The sequence below is a fragment of the Oncorhynchus keta genome, chromosome 33, assembly GCF_023373465.1.
Source record: "Oncorhynchus keta strain PuntledgeMale-10-30-2019 chromosome 33, Oket_V2, whole genome shotgun sequence".
In the NCBI taxonomy this organism is placed as follows: domain Eukaryota; kingdom Metazoa; phylum Chordata; class Actinopteri; order Salmoniformes; family Salmonidae; genus Oncorhynchus; species Oncorhynchus keta.
Genome location: NC_068453.1, coordinates 3,819,872 through 3,837,518, shown reverse-complemented (window position 1 = coordinate 3,837,518; position 17,647 = coordinate 3,819,872). Strand labels below are relative to the sequence as shown.

General features: G+C 43.2%; 1 protein-coding gene across 1 annotated transcript in view; it reads left to right on the top strand.

The window, feature by feature from the left end:
• LOC118366059 (fibroin heavy chain-like) overlaps positions 1 to 16,885 on the top strand; it is a 63,592-nt gene extending 46,707 nt beyond the window's left edge. The window contains exons 37-50 of the mRNA XM_052491603.1: positions 2,023 to 2,115; positions 3,314 to 3,742; positions 3,842 to 3,964; positions 4,078 to 4,110; positions 4,204 to 4,260; positions 4,371 to 4,874; positions 5,022 to 5,519; positions 5,604 to 5,930; positions 6,059 to 6,091; positions 6,173 to 6,535; positions 7,203 to 7,262; positions 10,117 to 10,158; positions 10,550 to 10,615; positions 14,140 to 16,885. Coding sequence (XP_052347563.1) covers positions 2,023 to 2,115; positions 3,314 to 3,742; positions 3,842 to 3,964; positions 4,078 to 4,110; positions 4,204 to 4,260; positions 4,371 to 4,874; positions 5,022 to 5,519; positions 5,604 to 5,930; positions 6,059 to 6,091; positions 6,173 to 6,535; positions 7,203 to 7,262; positions 10,117 to 10,158; positions 10,550 to 10,615; positions 14,140 to 14,186 — 2,675 coding nt within the window. The 3' untranslated portion in view covers positions 14,187 to 16,885. The remainder of the gene's footprint in view (positions 1 to 2,022; positions 2,116 to 3,313; positions 3,743 to 3,841; positions 3,965 to 4,077; positions 4,111 to 4,203; positions 4,261 to 4,370; positions 4,875 to 5,021; positions 5,520 to 5,603; positions 5,931 to 6,058; positions 6,092 to 6,172; positions 6,536 to 7,202; positions 7,263 to 10,116; positions 10,159 to 10,549; positions 10,616 to 14,139) is intronic.
• Positions 16,886 to 17,647: the final 762 nt, after the last annotated feature.

Here is a 17,647-nt window from a genome sequence, read left to right as displayed (position 1 = left end):
TGAAATTCAAACACAGATTCAACCACAAAGACTAGGGAGCTATTCCAATGCCTCGCAAAGAATGGCACCTAATTGGGACATGGGTAAAAGTATTGCGTATCCTTTTGAGCATGGTATAGTTATTAATTACACTTTGGATGGTGTACCAACCCAGTTACTACAGATATAGGGAAACTTCTTAACTCAGTTGCTGGAGAGGAAGGAAACTGCTCAGGGATTTTACCATGAGGCCAATGGTGACTTTAAAAAGAGATGGAGTTTAATGGTTGTGATAGGAGAAAACTGAGCATAGATTAGCAACATTGTAATTACTCCACAATACAAACCTAATTGACATAGTGAACAGAAGGCAGACTGTACAGAATAAAATATAACAAAACATGCATCCTGTTTGCAACAAGGCACTGAAGTAATACAGATAAAAATATGGCAAAGTAATTCACTTTTTTTCCTGAATACAAAGTGTTATGTTTGGGGCAAATCCAAAACATATTACTGAGTGTAACGGTTTTCTTCCGTTGAAGGAAAGGAGGACCAAAATGCAGCGTGGTTAGTGTTCAACATCTTTAATATAGACGATAAACGAGAACACTACAAAATACAAAACAACAACTGTGAAAACCGAAACAGTCCTATCTGGTGCAATGATACAAAGACAGAAGACAACCACCCACAAAACCCAACACAAAACAGGCTACCTAAATATGGTTCCCAATCAGAGACAATGACTAACACCTGCCTCTGATTGAGAACCATATCAGGCCAAACATAGAAATAGACAAACTAGACATACAACATAGAATGCCTACTCAGCTCACGTCCTGACCAACACTAAAACAAAGAAAACACAAAAGAACAATGGTCAGAACGTGACACTGAGTATCACTCTACATATTTTCAAGCTAGTGGTGGATGCATCCGTAACGAGTTTCTTCTTCCTCCTCTGACGAGGAGTAAGAGATATCGGACCAATGTGCAGCGTGGTAAGTGTCCATAACGATACTTTATTTACATGAACACTAAACTGCAAAATAACAACGTGAAATACCGAAACAAACGAAACAGTCCCGTGTGGCACAAACACTGACACGGAAAATAATCACCCACAACTCAAAACTGAAACCAGGCTACCTAAGTATGGTTCTCAATCAGGGACAACGATTGACAGCTGCCTCCAATTGAGAACCATACCAGGCCAAAGACAGAAAACCCAAATCATAGAAAAAAGAACATAGACAACCCACCCAACTCACACCCTGCCCATACTAAAACAAAGACATAACAAAAGAACTAAGGTCAGAACGTGACAGCATCATGTTATGGGTATGCTTGTAATCGTTAAGGATTGGGGAGTTTTCTGGAAAAAAAGAAAGGAAATGGAACTAAGCACAGGCAAGATCCTAGAGGAAAACCTGGTCCAGTCTGCTTTCTACCAGACACTGGGAGATTAATTCACTTTTCAGTAGGACAATAACACAAAACACAAGGCCAAATGTACACTGGTGTTTCTTACCAAGAAGATAGTGAATGTTTCTGAGTGGCCGAGTTACAGTTTTGACTTAAATCTACTTGAAAATCTATGGCAAGAGCTGAAAATGGTTGTCTAGCAATAATGAACAACCAATATGACAGAGCTTAAAGATTTTTGAAAAGAATAATGGTGAAAGTTGCACAATCCAGGGGTAGAAAGAGGCATACCCAAAAAGACTCACAGCTGTAATCACTGCCAAAGGTGCTTCTACAAAGTATTGACTCAGGGGTGTGAATACTTATGTAAAAGAGATACATTTGCAAAAATGTCTTAAAACATGCTTTCACTTTGTCATTACGGGGTATTGTGTGGAGATGGGTGAGATTGAAAAAAAATGTTTTAATCAATTTTGAATTCAGATTGTAACAAAACCGAAATGTGGAATAAGTGAATTGGTTTTAATACTTTCTGAAGGTACTGTAGATGCCAAATCAAGTTCCGCCCCTATAGCCTTCAGTAGTGCTTGACTAACAGTTATGCTATGTGTACAGGTGATGTCATTTTAAGTCCTTTATCTTCATTAGGTTCGGAAACAGGCATCGGTATTGGTGCCGGCGGAAAACCCTTTAAAGAAAGACAAGCAGGTGATGGTTTCATTGTGTACATGATTTCACCAAAACAATCTCCTGTAAAACTTAAAACATGGAATATCAGCTAAGACTGTCTGAATGAAACTGTTAAAAGAAAGGTTATTAAAACTTCTTAGGGCTGAAATCCCGTTAACGGGATCGATATGACAACAGCTAGTGAAATGCAGGGCGCCTAACTATTACACATGGCTCTTTAGATAAACTTCTCCTTAATGCAACTGCTGTGTCAGATTTTTTAAAAACTTTACGGAAAAAGCATACCATGCAATAATCTGAGTACGGCACTCAGAGACCAAACAGCCAAAGAAATATCCCCCCGTTGGGTAGTCAACATTAGTCAGAAATAGCATTATAAATATTCACTTACCTTTGATGATCTTCATCAGAATGCACTCGCAGGAATCCCAGTTCCACAATAAATGTTTGTTTTGTTCGATAATTTCCATAATTCATGTCCAAATTCCTCCTTGTTTTTAGCACGTTCAGCCCAGTAATCCAAATTCATGATGCGCGAGCAGACAAAAAGTTGAAAAGGTCCGTTACAGTCAGTAGAAACATGTCAAACGATGTGTAGAATCAATCTTTAGGGTGTTTTTAACATAAATCTTCAATAATATTCCAACCGGAGAATTCCATTGTCTTCAGAAAAGCAATGGAACAGGAGCTACCTCTCATGTGAATGCGCATGACCAGCTCGTGGCTGCTGGCAGACCTCTGACACATTCCCCTCTCTTCACAGTAGAAGCCTCAAACAAGTTTCTAAAAACTGTTGACATCTAGTCGAAGCCTTAGGAAGTGCAAGATGACCAATATCCCACTGTATCTTCAATAGGGTCTGCGTTAAAAAACTACAAGCCTCAGATTTCCCACTTCCTGTTTTGATTTTTTCTCAGGTTTTTGCCTGCCATATGAGTTCTGTTATACTCACAGACATCATTCAAACAGTTTTAGAAACTTCAGAGTGTTTTATATCCAAATATACTAATATGCATATATTAGCAACTGGGACTGAGGAGCAGGCAGTTTACTCTGGGCACCTTATTCATCCAAGCTACTCAATACTGCCCCCAGCCATAAGAAGTTATTAACAAGAGACAATTGCAGCAGTTACGATCGTGGTATTCTGTGTTCCACATCGATCTGTCTGGCAGGGTTTGGGTCTGAAACCTCTGTCACCTGATTGGTTCTACAGGTGCTGCTAACGGTGATGTCACTGGAGGGGGCACTCTACCTGGAGCTAAACCTCTGAAGGCTCCAAGAGGAGATACACCTGGTGAAGGAGAGGGAGATGCAGGAGGAGGAGCAAGAGGTGTTGGTGGAGGTCCTGATGGTGCAGGAGGAGCAGGCAGTGGATCTGGCGGAGTAGGAAGAGATGGTGATGGTAGAGGAGGAGGACCAGGAGGAGCAGGCAGTGGATCTGGCGGTGTAGGAAGAGATGGTGATGGTAAAGGAGGAGGAGGACCAGGAGGAGCAGGGGGGAAAGACGGTGGTGCAGTTAGAGTGGGAGGAAGTCCTAACGGTACAGGGGGAGCTGGAGGTTCAGGAGGTGGAGGAGCAGGAGTAGAACCTGGAGGAGTTGGAGGAGGTGCAGGACCAGGCAGTAGTGACAAACCACCCAAAGGTACAGTTTAAAAGCTACTATAACAAGACTATATAGGGCTGTCACTGTCAACGAAGTGAAGATTAAGATGACACTTTAATGATCTGTTGGTCTCTGCAGCTTTAGGTTATGGAGCAGGTGGGGCTGGCAGTCTGGGTGCAGGAGGTGCTGGAGGAGCAGCTCTGGTCCCTGGGACTGGTGGTGCTGGTGATGTAGGAGCTGGAACCCCCAAACCAGGAAAAAGTAAGCCATGACTGCAAACCAGATAAACCAAAAAAAGTATTCTGGTTTCAACTCAACACCACAACAAGATGATTGTCCTGATGTTTTCATTATGGTAATTATTCTCTCTGCAGGCTACGGAGCTGGTGGAGTCCTGCCAGGTGGAGGTATGTTAAAGTTACTGCCCTGTCAGTCTGAAAGGAGTTCACACACATAATGTTAATTTTATTAGAGCATTAATCACAGGCTTGGTTTCTCAGGTCTACGTTACCCAACTGGGGCTAGAGAAGGACTGGGCTCAGGGAAGCCGGGCAAAGGTACCTTTGAGCATTCTTTCAGCTGTCTGCATGTCTTTCTGTGTTTGTATCTCTTCTAAAAAAATATCTGCTTCAAGCTCATCCATGTAATTTCTCTCACCTCCACTTAGGATATGGTGCTGGCCAATTTGGAGCAGGAGGACGACGTCCTGGAGGATATGGTGCCGGACCAGGCGGATACGGAGCCAGTCCTGGAGGATATGGCACTGGACCCGGTGGTTATGGGGCCAGACCCGGTGGTTATGGTGCTGGTCCAGGTGGTTATGGGGCTGGAGCTGGTCCTGGTGGCTATGGTGCTGGGCCAGGTGGATATGGTGCTGGGCAAGGTGGATATGGTGCTGGGCAAGGTGGCTATGGTGCTGGGCCAGGTGGCTACGGGACAGGGGCTGGGCCTGGAGGATATGGATCCAAACCATACAAGACTGGAGGTGCTGGAGCCGGTGGTGTTGGTGGAGGTCTGGGTGGAGCTGGCAGCCTGGGTGCCATAGGAGCCGGACCAGGAGGAGTGGGTGGAGGTCAAGGAGGCGGTCTAGGTGGAGGTCAAGGTGGAGCTGGACCAGGTGGATATATACCAGGTGGAGTTGGTAGCAGATACCCCACAGGTGCTGGAACAGGTACAGGAACTGGCACTGGAAAACCACCTAAAAGTATGGCAGAAACATTGTCACATACATTTTTAATAATGTCACATCACATTTACATCATGTGTGAAAATAAAAATGTATCCAGTGTCTGTGAATTCACTGTCCCCTCTGTTTCAGGCTATGGGAGAGCTGTTGGAGCTGGAGATGGGCTTGGTGGTTATGGTGGCGGAACAGTTGGTTATGGACCAGGAGGAACCGGGGCCGGACTAGGTGGGGCTGGGGCCGGGCAAGGTGGATATGGTGCCGGACATAAAGGTTATGGACCAGGTGGAGCAGGGCTGGGAGGAGCTGGGGTCAGACCGGGTGGAGCAGAGGCCAGACCTGGTGGCTATGGTGCAGGGCCTGGAGGTTATGGACCTGGGGCTGGTCTTGGTCCTGGAGGTTATGGGGCTGAACCTGGTGGCTATGGACCAGGTGGAGCAGGGCCGGGAGGAGCTGGGGTCAGACCAGGTGGAGCCAGACCAGGTGGAGCAGAGGCAGGACCTGGTGGCTATGGTGCTGGGCCTGGAGGTTATGGGCCTGGGGCTGGTCTTGGTCCTGGCGGAGCTGGTCCTGGAGGTTATGGGGCTGGACCTGGTGGCTATGGACCAGGTGGCGCTGGATCTCATAAATACGGTGAGTACTTAATCTTTTTAGATGTTCCATTCATTCTCTCAAAGAATAATGATCTTTGTTCTGATGAAGTTCTTCCACTGACAGGTATGCTAAGTGGTTCCCTTGGAGGGGGACAAGCAGCTGGCCAGGGAAGAGTGCCAGGAGGGGGAGCAAGGACTGGGCTAGGTCAGGGAGGAGTGCCTGGAGGGGGAGCAGGTACCGGGCTAGGCCATGGAGGAGTGCCTGGATCTGGGCTTGGTGGCGGTAGTAGTCCGGGTGCTGGGTATGTACCTGGCATTGGAACCCATGGAGGTTATGGACCAGGAGGTGGTGCTGGGACTGGACTTGGTCAGGGAAGAGCCGGGGCCGGACCAGGTGGCTATGGACCACTTGGAGCTGGAGCTGGGGCTGGACAGGGAACTGGAGCTGGAGGTACTGAAAATAACTGATTTTAAGTGTGGATCAATAGAGATCATCTCTTTGTATTTATTTATACACCTCTCCACTCAGAAAAATGCTCTTTAGAGCAAACAATTTGTGATACCTGTTTTGTATTGCAGGGTATGACGCAAATGCAAAAGCTCGTAAATATGGTGAGTATGTAATCTTTTTAGAAGTTCCATTAATTCTCGCAAGGAATCATCTTTTTGCTGATGAAGTTCTTCCACTGACAGGTATGCTAAGTGGTACCATTGGAGGAGGACAAGCAGCTGGCCAGGGAAGTGTGCCAGGAGGGGGAGCAGGGACTGGAGTAGGCCAGGGTGGAGTGCCTGGATCTGGGCTTGGTGGTGGTGGAGGTGTCCCCGGTGGTTATGGTCCTGGAGCTGGATTTGGACCTGGTGGTGGAACTGTTGGTGGTTATGGACCAGGAGGGGGTGCTGGGACCGGACTTGGCCAGGGAGGAGTTGGGGCCGTACCAGGTGGCTATGGGACTGGGCCTGGTGGTTATGGACCAGGTGGGGCCGGACAGGGTGCAGTGAAGCCAAACAAATCAGGTTATGGCTCCTCCTCCTCGGGTGGAGCTCTCTTTGGACCAGGTATGGAAGAAAACATACTTGTATCCCCTCTGTAGTTAACTGTCCAGGGTCTTGGTGTAGCTACAACTGATGATGACTAGACACCTGCTTACCTTTTCACTGGCCTTCTGGCGCTTTTGAATTTACAATCAATCTGTTCTTCAGGTGTGTCCAGTTTACCTGTGTTAGTCCATAGGTGCGTTTAAGAAGGGAAACATTCCATTTGTTTTGTATATAACCTTGATGCATTTTAGGATACATGTGAATTATAAATGTTTTGCCAAATAAGGTGTTTCTTTGGCAATTTTGAAACGTAAATATATTTGTAATACATACATTTGGAAATATATCTTTGGGACAATTCTTTATATTTACCATGTATTTGATATGGGAAGGTCATTGTTTGGCTAACATAAGTATCTGTTTCGGGTTTAAACTGCTGATACAAATAATAATGTGGCTGTGTAGGGTTTCTACGCAGTAATAATAGCAGAGTCATTTGCACTTTGAATATTGCTGGTAAAAAGTCACAGTTATCCATACTAAGATTTGCTATTTGCAGCTTTACCGTAACATTTTGGAATGGTAATTCAAATGGTTGAACTGAAATTGTTCACCGCAAACAGCACCCTTGTTGAACTCCCCTCTATCTTACACACACCCTAACACACCTGTACCTCTTCTCCAGGTGGTGGAGCAGGTGGGGTACCTGGTGCTGGAGCTACCGGGAGAAGAGGAGGAGTACCAGGTTAGTTACCTGGGGGGGTAAATATAGGGTGTACCTGGAGTTAGGTACAAGGTGAACTACCAAGGGGGGTAGGAACATACATCCCATGTGTTGGTATTCTCTGTAGCCTCTGCTTGTTTAGTGCAGGCTAGATGGCTTGTTTACTGTGTGCTCTTTCCAGGTTATTATGGCTCCCAGGGTGGAGCTGGCTATCAACCAGGTTATTATGGCTCCCAGGGTGGAGCTGGCTATCAACCAGGTTATTATGTCTCCCAGGGTGGAGCTGGCTATCAACCAGGTTATTATGTCTCCCAGGGTCGAGCTGGTTATCAACCAGATTATTATGGCTCCCAGGGTGGAGCTGGCTATCAACCAGGTTATTATGGCTCCCAGGGTGGAGCTGGCTATCAACCAGGTTATTATGTCTCCCAGGGTGGAGCTGGCTATCAACCAGGTTATTATGTCTCCCAGGGTGGAGCTGGCTATCAACCAGGTTATTATGTCTCCCAGGGTCGAGCTGGTTATCAACCAGATTATTATGGCTCCCAGGGTGGAGCTGGCTATCAACCAGGTTATTATGTCTCCCAGGGTGGAGCTGGCTATCAACCAGGTTATTATGTCTCCCAGGGTCGAGCTGGTTATCAACCAGATTATTATGGCTCCCAGGGTGGAGCTGGCTATCAACCAGGTGAGAGAGCAACACCGCAAAGGCCATGGAGCTTTAACAGTGCAAGTGTTATGAACATGTTGCTAACTATGGTTCTGAATTCAAACATGCTGGCTCTAAGGAGCTGTTCTTTAGTTACACAAACTGACCTGTCCTGTGTTAAACACACACACACACACACACACACACACACACACACACACACACACACACACACACACACACACACACACACACACACACACACACACACACACACACACACACACACACACACACACACACACACACACACACACACACATACATACATACATACATACATACATACATACATACATACATACATACATACAAACTGAGCAACCGGGCAAGAAGGACCTTGGTCAGGGAGGTGACCAACAACTCAATGACCACTCTGACAGAACGACAGAGTTTCTTGGCTGAGACGGGAGCACCTGCCAGAAGGACAACAGTCTCTATAGCACTTCACCAAACTGGGCTTTATGGGAGTGTGGCAAGACAAGAGGTCGCTCCTGAGACAAACGCACATGACAGCACGCCTGGAGTTTGCAAACGGCACGTAAAAGTCTGAGTGCATAAGACAAAATATTCTGTGGCCTGATGAGAAAAAAAATGTAAGTCTTTGAAATGTAACTCCTTGACCTGAATGCAAAGCGCTATGTCTGGAGAATACAGCTCATCACCCTTCCAACACCATCCCTACTGTGAAACATGGTGGTAGCAGCATCATGTTATGGGGATGCTTTTCAGCAGCAGAGACTGGGAGTCTGGTAAGGATAGAGGGAACAATGAATGGAGCAAAATAAAGGCAAATCCTTGATGAGAACCTGCTTCAGCGTGCAAACAACCTTAGACTTGGGCGAAGATTTACGTTCCAACAGGACAATGACCAAAGCATATACAGCCAAAGCAACGCTGGAATGGCTTCAGAACAAGAATGTGATAGTCCTTGAGTGGCCCAGCCAAAGCCCAGACTTGAATCCCATTGAACATTTTTGGAAAGACTTAATGATTGCTGTGCACCACCACTCCCCCATCTAACTTAACAGAGCTTGAGAAAATCTGCAAGGAAGAATGGGAGAAAATCCCCAAATCCAGATGTGCAAAGCTGATACAGACATTTCCAAGACGACTTAAAGCTGTAATGGCCGCCAAAGGGGCTTCTAAGTATTGAGTCAGGGGTGTGAATACTAATGTAAATGAGATATTTCTGTATTTTATGTTCAATACATTTGCAAACATTTCTAGTTTTCACTTTGTCATTATGGGGTATTGTGTGTACGTGGGTGAGAAAAAATATATATCTAATACATTTTGAATTCAGGCTGTAACACAACAAAATGTGGAATAAGTCAAGGGGTATGAATACTTTCTGAAGTTACTGTATATGTGGTCACCTAGGGGGGTGAGGGAGAGCGATAATTCCCAAGAGGACAAAAGAGATCCTTGCTTATGGTGTCGAGAGTACACACTGAACATATACACGTTACCACAGAGATCATACATCCATATAGCATCAGAGTTACCCTCAGTGAACAAGTTTCAGATAGATACCAAACATGAATCCTTACTATTATTATATCACACATTCCAATGGTAAGTCCTCTGGATACTGTAGAGAGAGAATTTGGCCTCTTGACAGGGAAGGGCTGACTGACCTTTGGGCATTGTATTGGGCCATTTGCCATGCGGCCGGAGGTGATGTAGAGCACATAAATTAGGACCGAGACTACAATGTCAATTCACAAATACCAATTCATCTCTGCTTCAAAATAGTCAATAGTGAAATATCTAAATAACAGCCAAGGTGTCGTAAAACATTGTTGCGACACCATATCAATGCACTTTTTCTCAATATTTCTAAGTGTAATCCTCCACTGTGTATGCTAGAAGATGTTAAGGAGTTTTACTATAGAGACCTCTCACATGAGTTTATATTCACTATGTTCTCCCATGGTATGAAAAAAGAGGTTGGAAAAGCTGTAGTATACAATTTTCAGAGAGTCAAAGTCTTTGGTTTTTGTAAACATTGATGTTGCAGAGATGTCAGTCCTTTATTTATTATGTTAACAAATGCCTGACAAAAAATGAACAGATTAAATAGTCAGTTTAGTAGGAATGATCAGCTGTTTATTATGACTGATGTGGGTTTGTCTATTTCCTGTTATTTTTCTTCTCCTCTAGGAGGCTACGGAGTAGGAGAAGCGGGACAGTCAGGGCAGAAATGTAAGACATTCCGCTTCACATATTATAATCAATTACTGTCCTGATACTCAAATGCACATGTAAGCACAAATACACATGTACGCATGCTCACTCCCGCTTGCTCACAGTTAATTAACACATGTTAATCTTGATTAGCTTGACACCTCACTGAGTCAGAATGATTAACATAATGAAACACAATATCAGCTCAAAGACTCGCAAATAGTTTGCTATTCTTTTGTCTTTTAGGGACTTGGTCTCATTTTGCTTAGTGATGAATTGAGTCAAAACTACTTGACCTTATGGCACAACACCTGATACATGAAATAGACATGTTTCTGGCATTCCTGAGCTGTACTGGACACATAAGGTTTAAATAGATGAACCTCCTTGTCTTATTCTACTCTTCCAGCAAAGGCACAGAAGGCAGCCAAATACACAGCCATGCAAGGCTTCCTGGGAGCACGCAGCTACAGAGGTAAACAACAACACCAAATTTTGGGGAAAATGTCCTGGTACTGGGTAAAGTTCATGATGACCTTAACAAGGACCCCAGGACACGTGGAAGCAAAATAGCCCGATGACTTCAAAGATCCACCACCATATTTGTTTTATAGAAAAATAGAACATTAAAACATCTGTCGTTCTGTCCCTGAAAAAGGCAATTAACCCACTGTTCCTAGGCCGTCATTGTAAATAAGAATTTTCTTAACTGACTTGCTTAGTTAAAAAAAGGTGAACTAAAAAAGGTGACATGTCTGGCGGCCCATGGGCTTTGGAACAGTTTTTTGGGCCATTTTTTTGACAACGTTTTTGCAATTTCTCAATTTATATAATAAGCCTTTGGCTGATCAGTGGGCAACGGCCAGCCCCCAGACCAAGATGGACCAGCACGGTGTTCTGATAGGCTGAGCTGAAGTCACGCAAACTAACATTCAAAGTCAAATGCGACATCAGCAAAGAGACCTGCTCCGACTCCATCATTAGTTAGACAGCCAAGATCATGAATCGTAAAAAACAGAAAGGGTGCCTATAAACGTAGAAAGAGCACATTCTATATTGTAACCTCACTCAACTTCATGGCTAACAGTAAAGGGCATTATCCTAATTATTCCTGTAATGAAAGTGTCTGCCCTACCCCTGTGTCTGTTATGCTGGGGTATGCTGCTGTGATAAGCGAACCTCCTCTTCCCCAATGCACTTGAGAGAAAAATGCGTTCTGATCGTAAAACATTTAAAAATGCAATTGCGGGAAAAACACACATTTGGAAGCTTCGTCCCCTTGTCCCTGTCAAAGAGAGCAGGGTCTCAGCTTTCTGTATGTATAATTTCTCAACTCTCACTATTCAGCTTAACAACAACTTAATTACAACCAAGATATTTGATATGGCTTTGAGATATGGATGGAGCACACACGTCGGAAAAGATTAAACAACTTACTTCTGAACCAAATTAATTTAGTAAATGTCAACCTAGCAAGCCAGGCAACTAAAAGCAATTTTCTAAACAATGCTTTGGTTAATTTCTAACTAGTTAGCTAGCTAGCTGGCTAGCCAGTTCAAATAATGACCAAAGTATAGCTGACAACTTAAGCTACTTTTTATTCGTTATTACAGGAAAATAAATCCACAACATTATTTACAAGGTAATGGCGAGCTTACAGAAAATAGCTTACTGCAACAGTGTGAATAAATAACAGTAGGTAATTATTTTAGAGAACTTTAGAACTCCTGCATTGTTTGGTCACAGGAGGATTTGGTCTGGTTGCTGTGGATGTCCGGTAACCATGGCAACGACATTGTGTCAGTCGCAGAGGCGTAAACTCTTTTAATGTCTGTGCGAAAAGGAAACCGACAGTTGCAGCGACGGCCTACAGACATTCCACCAGAGTTTGACTCGCATTCTAAATTGTCTACAGACATGTCGTTAGACCAATTATAAACCGGCCTTAAGTCATTAGCTTGGCTTTTGTAACGTATAAGGCTGAAGCAGACAGGCTGACAGACAGAGAACAAAAAAGAAGCACAGAGTTACAGCAGAGAAGACGCTGAGACAGACAGCACAACAGGGAGGGAAACGAAATGGCGAGAGCAGAGGCACAGTTAATAGCGGTGAGTTGTATCGCGAGTAGTGTTTTTACACATTGTATTTGTTTATAAAAAAATAAGCTGGTTAAAAAAGATGAGGACAATATCTCGCCAGTCACTGGTACAGAAATGGTTGATAAACACTGTACTGTTATGTGTCAGCACTACTGCCTGTTTTTAACTAAGGTGTGTAGGGGCAGGGCAGGGTAGAGCAGGGGTCGGCAACAAGTGGCCGACAGGCCAATATGAGTGATTTTTTAGTACAAAATGTTTTATATGTACAGTACCAGTCAAAAGTTTGGACACACAAAACTATGAAAAAACACATATGGAATCATGTAGTAACCAACAACAAAAAAGTGTTAATCCAATCTAAATATATTTTAATGTTGCCTTGATGACAGCTTTGCACACTCGGCATTCTCTCAACCAACTTCAGCTGGAATGCTTTTCCAACAGTCTTGAAGGAGTTCCCACATATGATGAGCATTTGTTAGCTGCTTTTCCTTCCCTCTATGGTCCAACTCATCCCAAACCATCTCAATTAGGTTGAGGTCGGGGGATTGTGGAGGGCAGGTCATTTGATGCAGCACTCATCACAATCCTTCTTGGTCAAATAGCCCTTACACAGCCTGGAGGTGTGTTGGGTCATTGTCCTGTTGAAAAACAAATGATAGTCCAACTAAGCCCAAACCAGATGGGATGGCGTATCGCTGCAGAATGCTGTGGTAGCCATGCTGGTTAAGTGTGCCTTGAATTCTAAATAAATCACTGACAGTGTCACCAGCAAAGCACCCCAACACCATTACACTTCCTCCTCCATGCTTAACGGTGGGAACCACATATGTGGAGATCATCCAGTCACCTACCTACTCTGTCTCCCAAAAACACGGCAGTTGGAACCAAAAATCTCAAATTCGGACTCATCAGACCAAAGGACAGATGTCCACCGGTCTAATGTCCGCTGCTTGTGTTTCTTTATCCAATAAAGTCACTTCTTCTTATTGGTGGCCTTTAGTAGTGGATTATTTGCAGCAATTCAACCATGAAGGGCTCCCAAGTGGTGCAGCGATCTAAGGCTCTTTATCTCAGTGCAGGAGGCGTCACTACAGACCCTGGTTAGATTCCGGGCTGTATCACAACTGGCCATGATTGGTAGTCCCATAGGACAGAGCACAATTGGCCCAGCGTTGTTAGGGTTCTAAATAAGAATTTGTTCTTAACTGCCTTGTTCAATAAAAATGCCTGTTTCACATAGTCTTCTCTGAACAGTTGATGATGAGATGTGTCTGTTACTTGAACTCTGAAGCATTTATTTGGGCTGCAATCTGAGGTGCATTTAACTAAAATAAACGTATGCTCTGCAGCAGAGGTAACTCTGGGTCTTCCTTTCCTGTGGCGGTCCTCATGAGAGCCAGTTTCATCATAGCGCTTGATGGGTTTTGCGACTGCACTTGAAGAAACTTTCAAAGTTCTTGAAATGTTCTGCATTCATGTCTTAAAGTAATGATGGCCTGTCGTTTCTCTTTGTTAATTTGAGCTCTTCTTGCCATATGGACTTGGTCTTTTACCAACTAGGGCAATCTTCTGTATAACACCCCTACCTTGTCACAACACAACTGACATAAAAATAGAGCTCTTTGGCCACGTACACCAGTGGTGAGCTTGGTGTTGAAATGAGAATGCATAACCAGAAAAGAACCCCGTATCAACAGACAAATATGGTGGTGGATCATTGAAGTTATGGGGCTATTTTGCTTCCTTCCACTGGTCCTGGGGCCGTTGTCAGTCATTTCGGACACCACTGTGCATAATACATGTTGTTCCACCCTTGCTATACTGTAAATATTCTTATTTGATTGTATGTAATTTGATCAAATGGCCCTGAGATGCTGTGCTGTGAATGGTCCTTCAGGGGTCGCCAACTGCCAGGGTGTATACTGCGGACGGAGGAGGAAGTGAGAGAGCAGCAAAAAGAAGTGACCTCATCAACAACATTGTGGTGCTACTGCATGATTCAAGAATGTACTGATTTTCAACTACTAATATGTCCCTTTTTTCTTTTAAAGTGTGAATCTCGGGCAATGGCAAAACCAGAGCCTGTTTGATCTTTTATTCTGAAACTGTGATCATGTGTTTATTGTTCCTCACCTGTACCCCTTTAGCCCCTCCTGTGTGTACCCCATTTACCCATTTAGCTCCACCAAGAATCATGTTTGTTTAAAACACTGATACTAAGGCGTCCCACAACGGAGTGCCTCTAGACCTGTCTGTATGCTGACTAAACTGTCTGTTTTCTGATTAATGTGACTAACATCCCTCTATAAAGCTATGCTATTGACACACAGGCCCAGACTTACTCAACATTTGCACCTGCACTTTTCAATATACCTAGTTTTTGTTCAAGTTGTTTAGTTGCAAACATTTACAATATCTGGCCCAAGGAGTCTTGAGATATATACACACACTGCTGCCATACATTAAAATCATAGGAGATATCTTTAGAGTGGTAATCTTACAACCACCATTTTTTATTTAGAACTGTGTCCACTCTGAACCCTCAAAAGCAGTGTGTGTCCACAGCAACGCTCATGTTCTAACTCTGATTCTAGTTTCAGCAGTTCTCAAAAAAAAGGAGCTTATTGCCCTTAGAGCCATTAGTAAAGGTTTTAAGATCTTATATGCAGTCGTGTATAATGCCTTTAAAGAATATATATAGTAAGGTTTAACTAAGCCACTTGCCTGAAATATTATCAGCATCTTTCTGAATGGCTGTATAACACTGAATTGCTGTGAGTGTTTTGAATACTTAATCACACCGATATGACTGTGTTAGTACAGCCATAGTTGAGATGACTGAAAATGCAAACATATATTTTCTGTGTTTAAAATCCTCATCTTGGCTTTACTGAGAGCAACAGAACCTACATGAAATGGAAATGTGAAATGTATAGTTAAAAAGTGTCTATTCAGTGTTGATCAGTTTAACTGCCAATACATATTTGAAAACAAATGCATAGAATTTCGATCACAGGCATATAGCCTAGGCCAGGGGTCTCCAAACTTTTCTAGCCTGAGTTACTTTAAGAAAAATGTGACATGTCGCTTCTCCTCTCCCATTCAACTCTTCCTCAGGTCCTTAGTGTATAAGAGAAAGTAGTGCACTGTTTCCTTTCAATATACCTGGTAAAATAAGGATTCAGATTTGTCAGATTTGTTTTCTCCAAAATTATGTTTTCAATTCCCCAAAATACATTTTCTCTGTTTTATATTTTCTGGTTTAAGATGTTGATTTTACTCTCAAAATTACAATTGTTCATAGAGAAGTTTGTTCTGAGGACATGTCAATGGTTAAATCACATCAGGATACCTTTTTGCGGGGGGAAACAAATAGATTTCCCCTTTATTGTGCATCTAGCGAGTAAGGAATGTGCCTTCTAATGTGCCAGTCTGGCGATGGTTCTGTACTGCTGCTGCTGCTCATTTAATGGCAAAGTTAGTAAATAACAAATAGATACAAATGATATCTTTACTTATGATAAACTTCTGCCTGGTAAGCCTACTGTCAGCCCACTTGACGGTTATCGCATCACCTGGCTACACACGGAGTGATTGACAACGCGCCACACCATATACAGTAGACAGACGGGCAATACTACCGGAAATGAATTGGCAGATATTGTGAAGGTTTAATTCTTTATGCCAATAGTGGCTAACAAGGGGTGGGATAATGTCAATGTTGCGTTGTTTAGATAGGTGGTAGCTTGCAGTGTCGGATGGGAGATTTGTTTATTACAGTTTGCGATGGAACAGATGAAAAATTGCATATACTTTCAGAATTGTTTGGTGAGCTACTCATAGGTGAGCTGCGAGCTACTGGTAGCTCATGAACAACCTGCCGTAGACCCCAGGCCTTGGCAGACTACGGCTGGGAAACTCGAGGAACTACGATTTCAAGAGAGAATACTATTATGTAGGAAGAACGAACTAGCTAAATTCCTTATAGACTGCTCGGGTTTATTAGCTACAACTCTCCTCATGTTCATGAATAACAATTTTTTAGCCTGTGCAGGCAGGTACGGTGGCTCCCATAGGACATCTAAGATGAGTCAAAAGGAACACGCAAAAATAGTTCCCAGGTGCTATATAGCGAACATAACAATTACAACTGTTTATTATGGATTATCATGACGATTACGTTGGCATACGCTACGCAGTATATGTGAATTGACGCTGGCCTCTCGCAAGCAAATTTCACACCGTTGACAGGCATCTCCGGGTGTCATTTCGGTTTAACACCGATGCAGTTCAAGTCTTTTCACTCTGAATTTAAACTATTTGTTTACTTTAGCTTTTTAAATTATGAAGGAAAAAAAATGCTAAAACATTTTCAACAATGTCTACTCTTCTGATTTAAAAAAAATCAAGTGCTTTATTTTTTTACATTGTCTTTGAATGCTCTCTAATGCTAGTGTTACCTGAGGTGTCATGTTACATGTTTAATGAAACTTTGTAATCTTGAGTTATCATCTATGGGCTCTAGTGTTTATATCATTAAGCCCAGACAGACAAAGAACATCTGTGTTTTACCTTAGAAGAGAATGATGCACTTTTTTTTTTTTTACACGGTACACAGTTTTTAAATAAAGAAATGACCTGAATGTTGTGTTGTGAGTCTAATCTTTTCCAACACACACACACACACACACACACACACACACACACACACACACACACACACAACTCTAGTGACTGTCTGCTTTTTTGCACAGCAAGAGTAAACAGATACACCCCTCCCACCCAGGCACATGACATTCTGCTCCCAGCATTAACCATACGTGTTCCTCCGCTGGCCTGGCATGCTATACCACCACCGTAACCCTGAGTTACAGCCTGGGGCTATGCGTATCATTAACAGAACCACAGTATACGGTACCAGTCAAATGTTTGGACACATTTTCTTTATTAGACTATCAAAACTATGAAATGACATATGTGGTAGTGAGCATATATTTTAGATTCTTCAAAGTAGCCACACTTTAGCTTGATGACAGCTTTGCACACTCTTGGTATTCTCATTGGTATTGCTTTGAAAATTGATACACTTGTAAACTCACTTTTGAGGAAAGGAGCTATTGAATGTTTTGGTACCTACTGGAGAGCTCTCCTTTGTCTACACCCATTCAGCATTGTTCACACCCTCCAAAGCCAGCCCCACCCATCTCTTTAAGGATTCACATGAGGTCATGTGCTAAACAGTGAGCCTACAATAAGGAAAAATGTCAGGTAAACAGCAACTGTCCAGACAGAAATATTTGATAAATATTAGATGACGCTTACCCAGACACACTAAATTGATGGGTCATGTGAAAGAAATGCTTTAACGCCCAGCCACATCCAGTGGTGGAAAAAGTACTTAATAA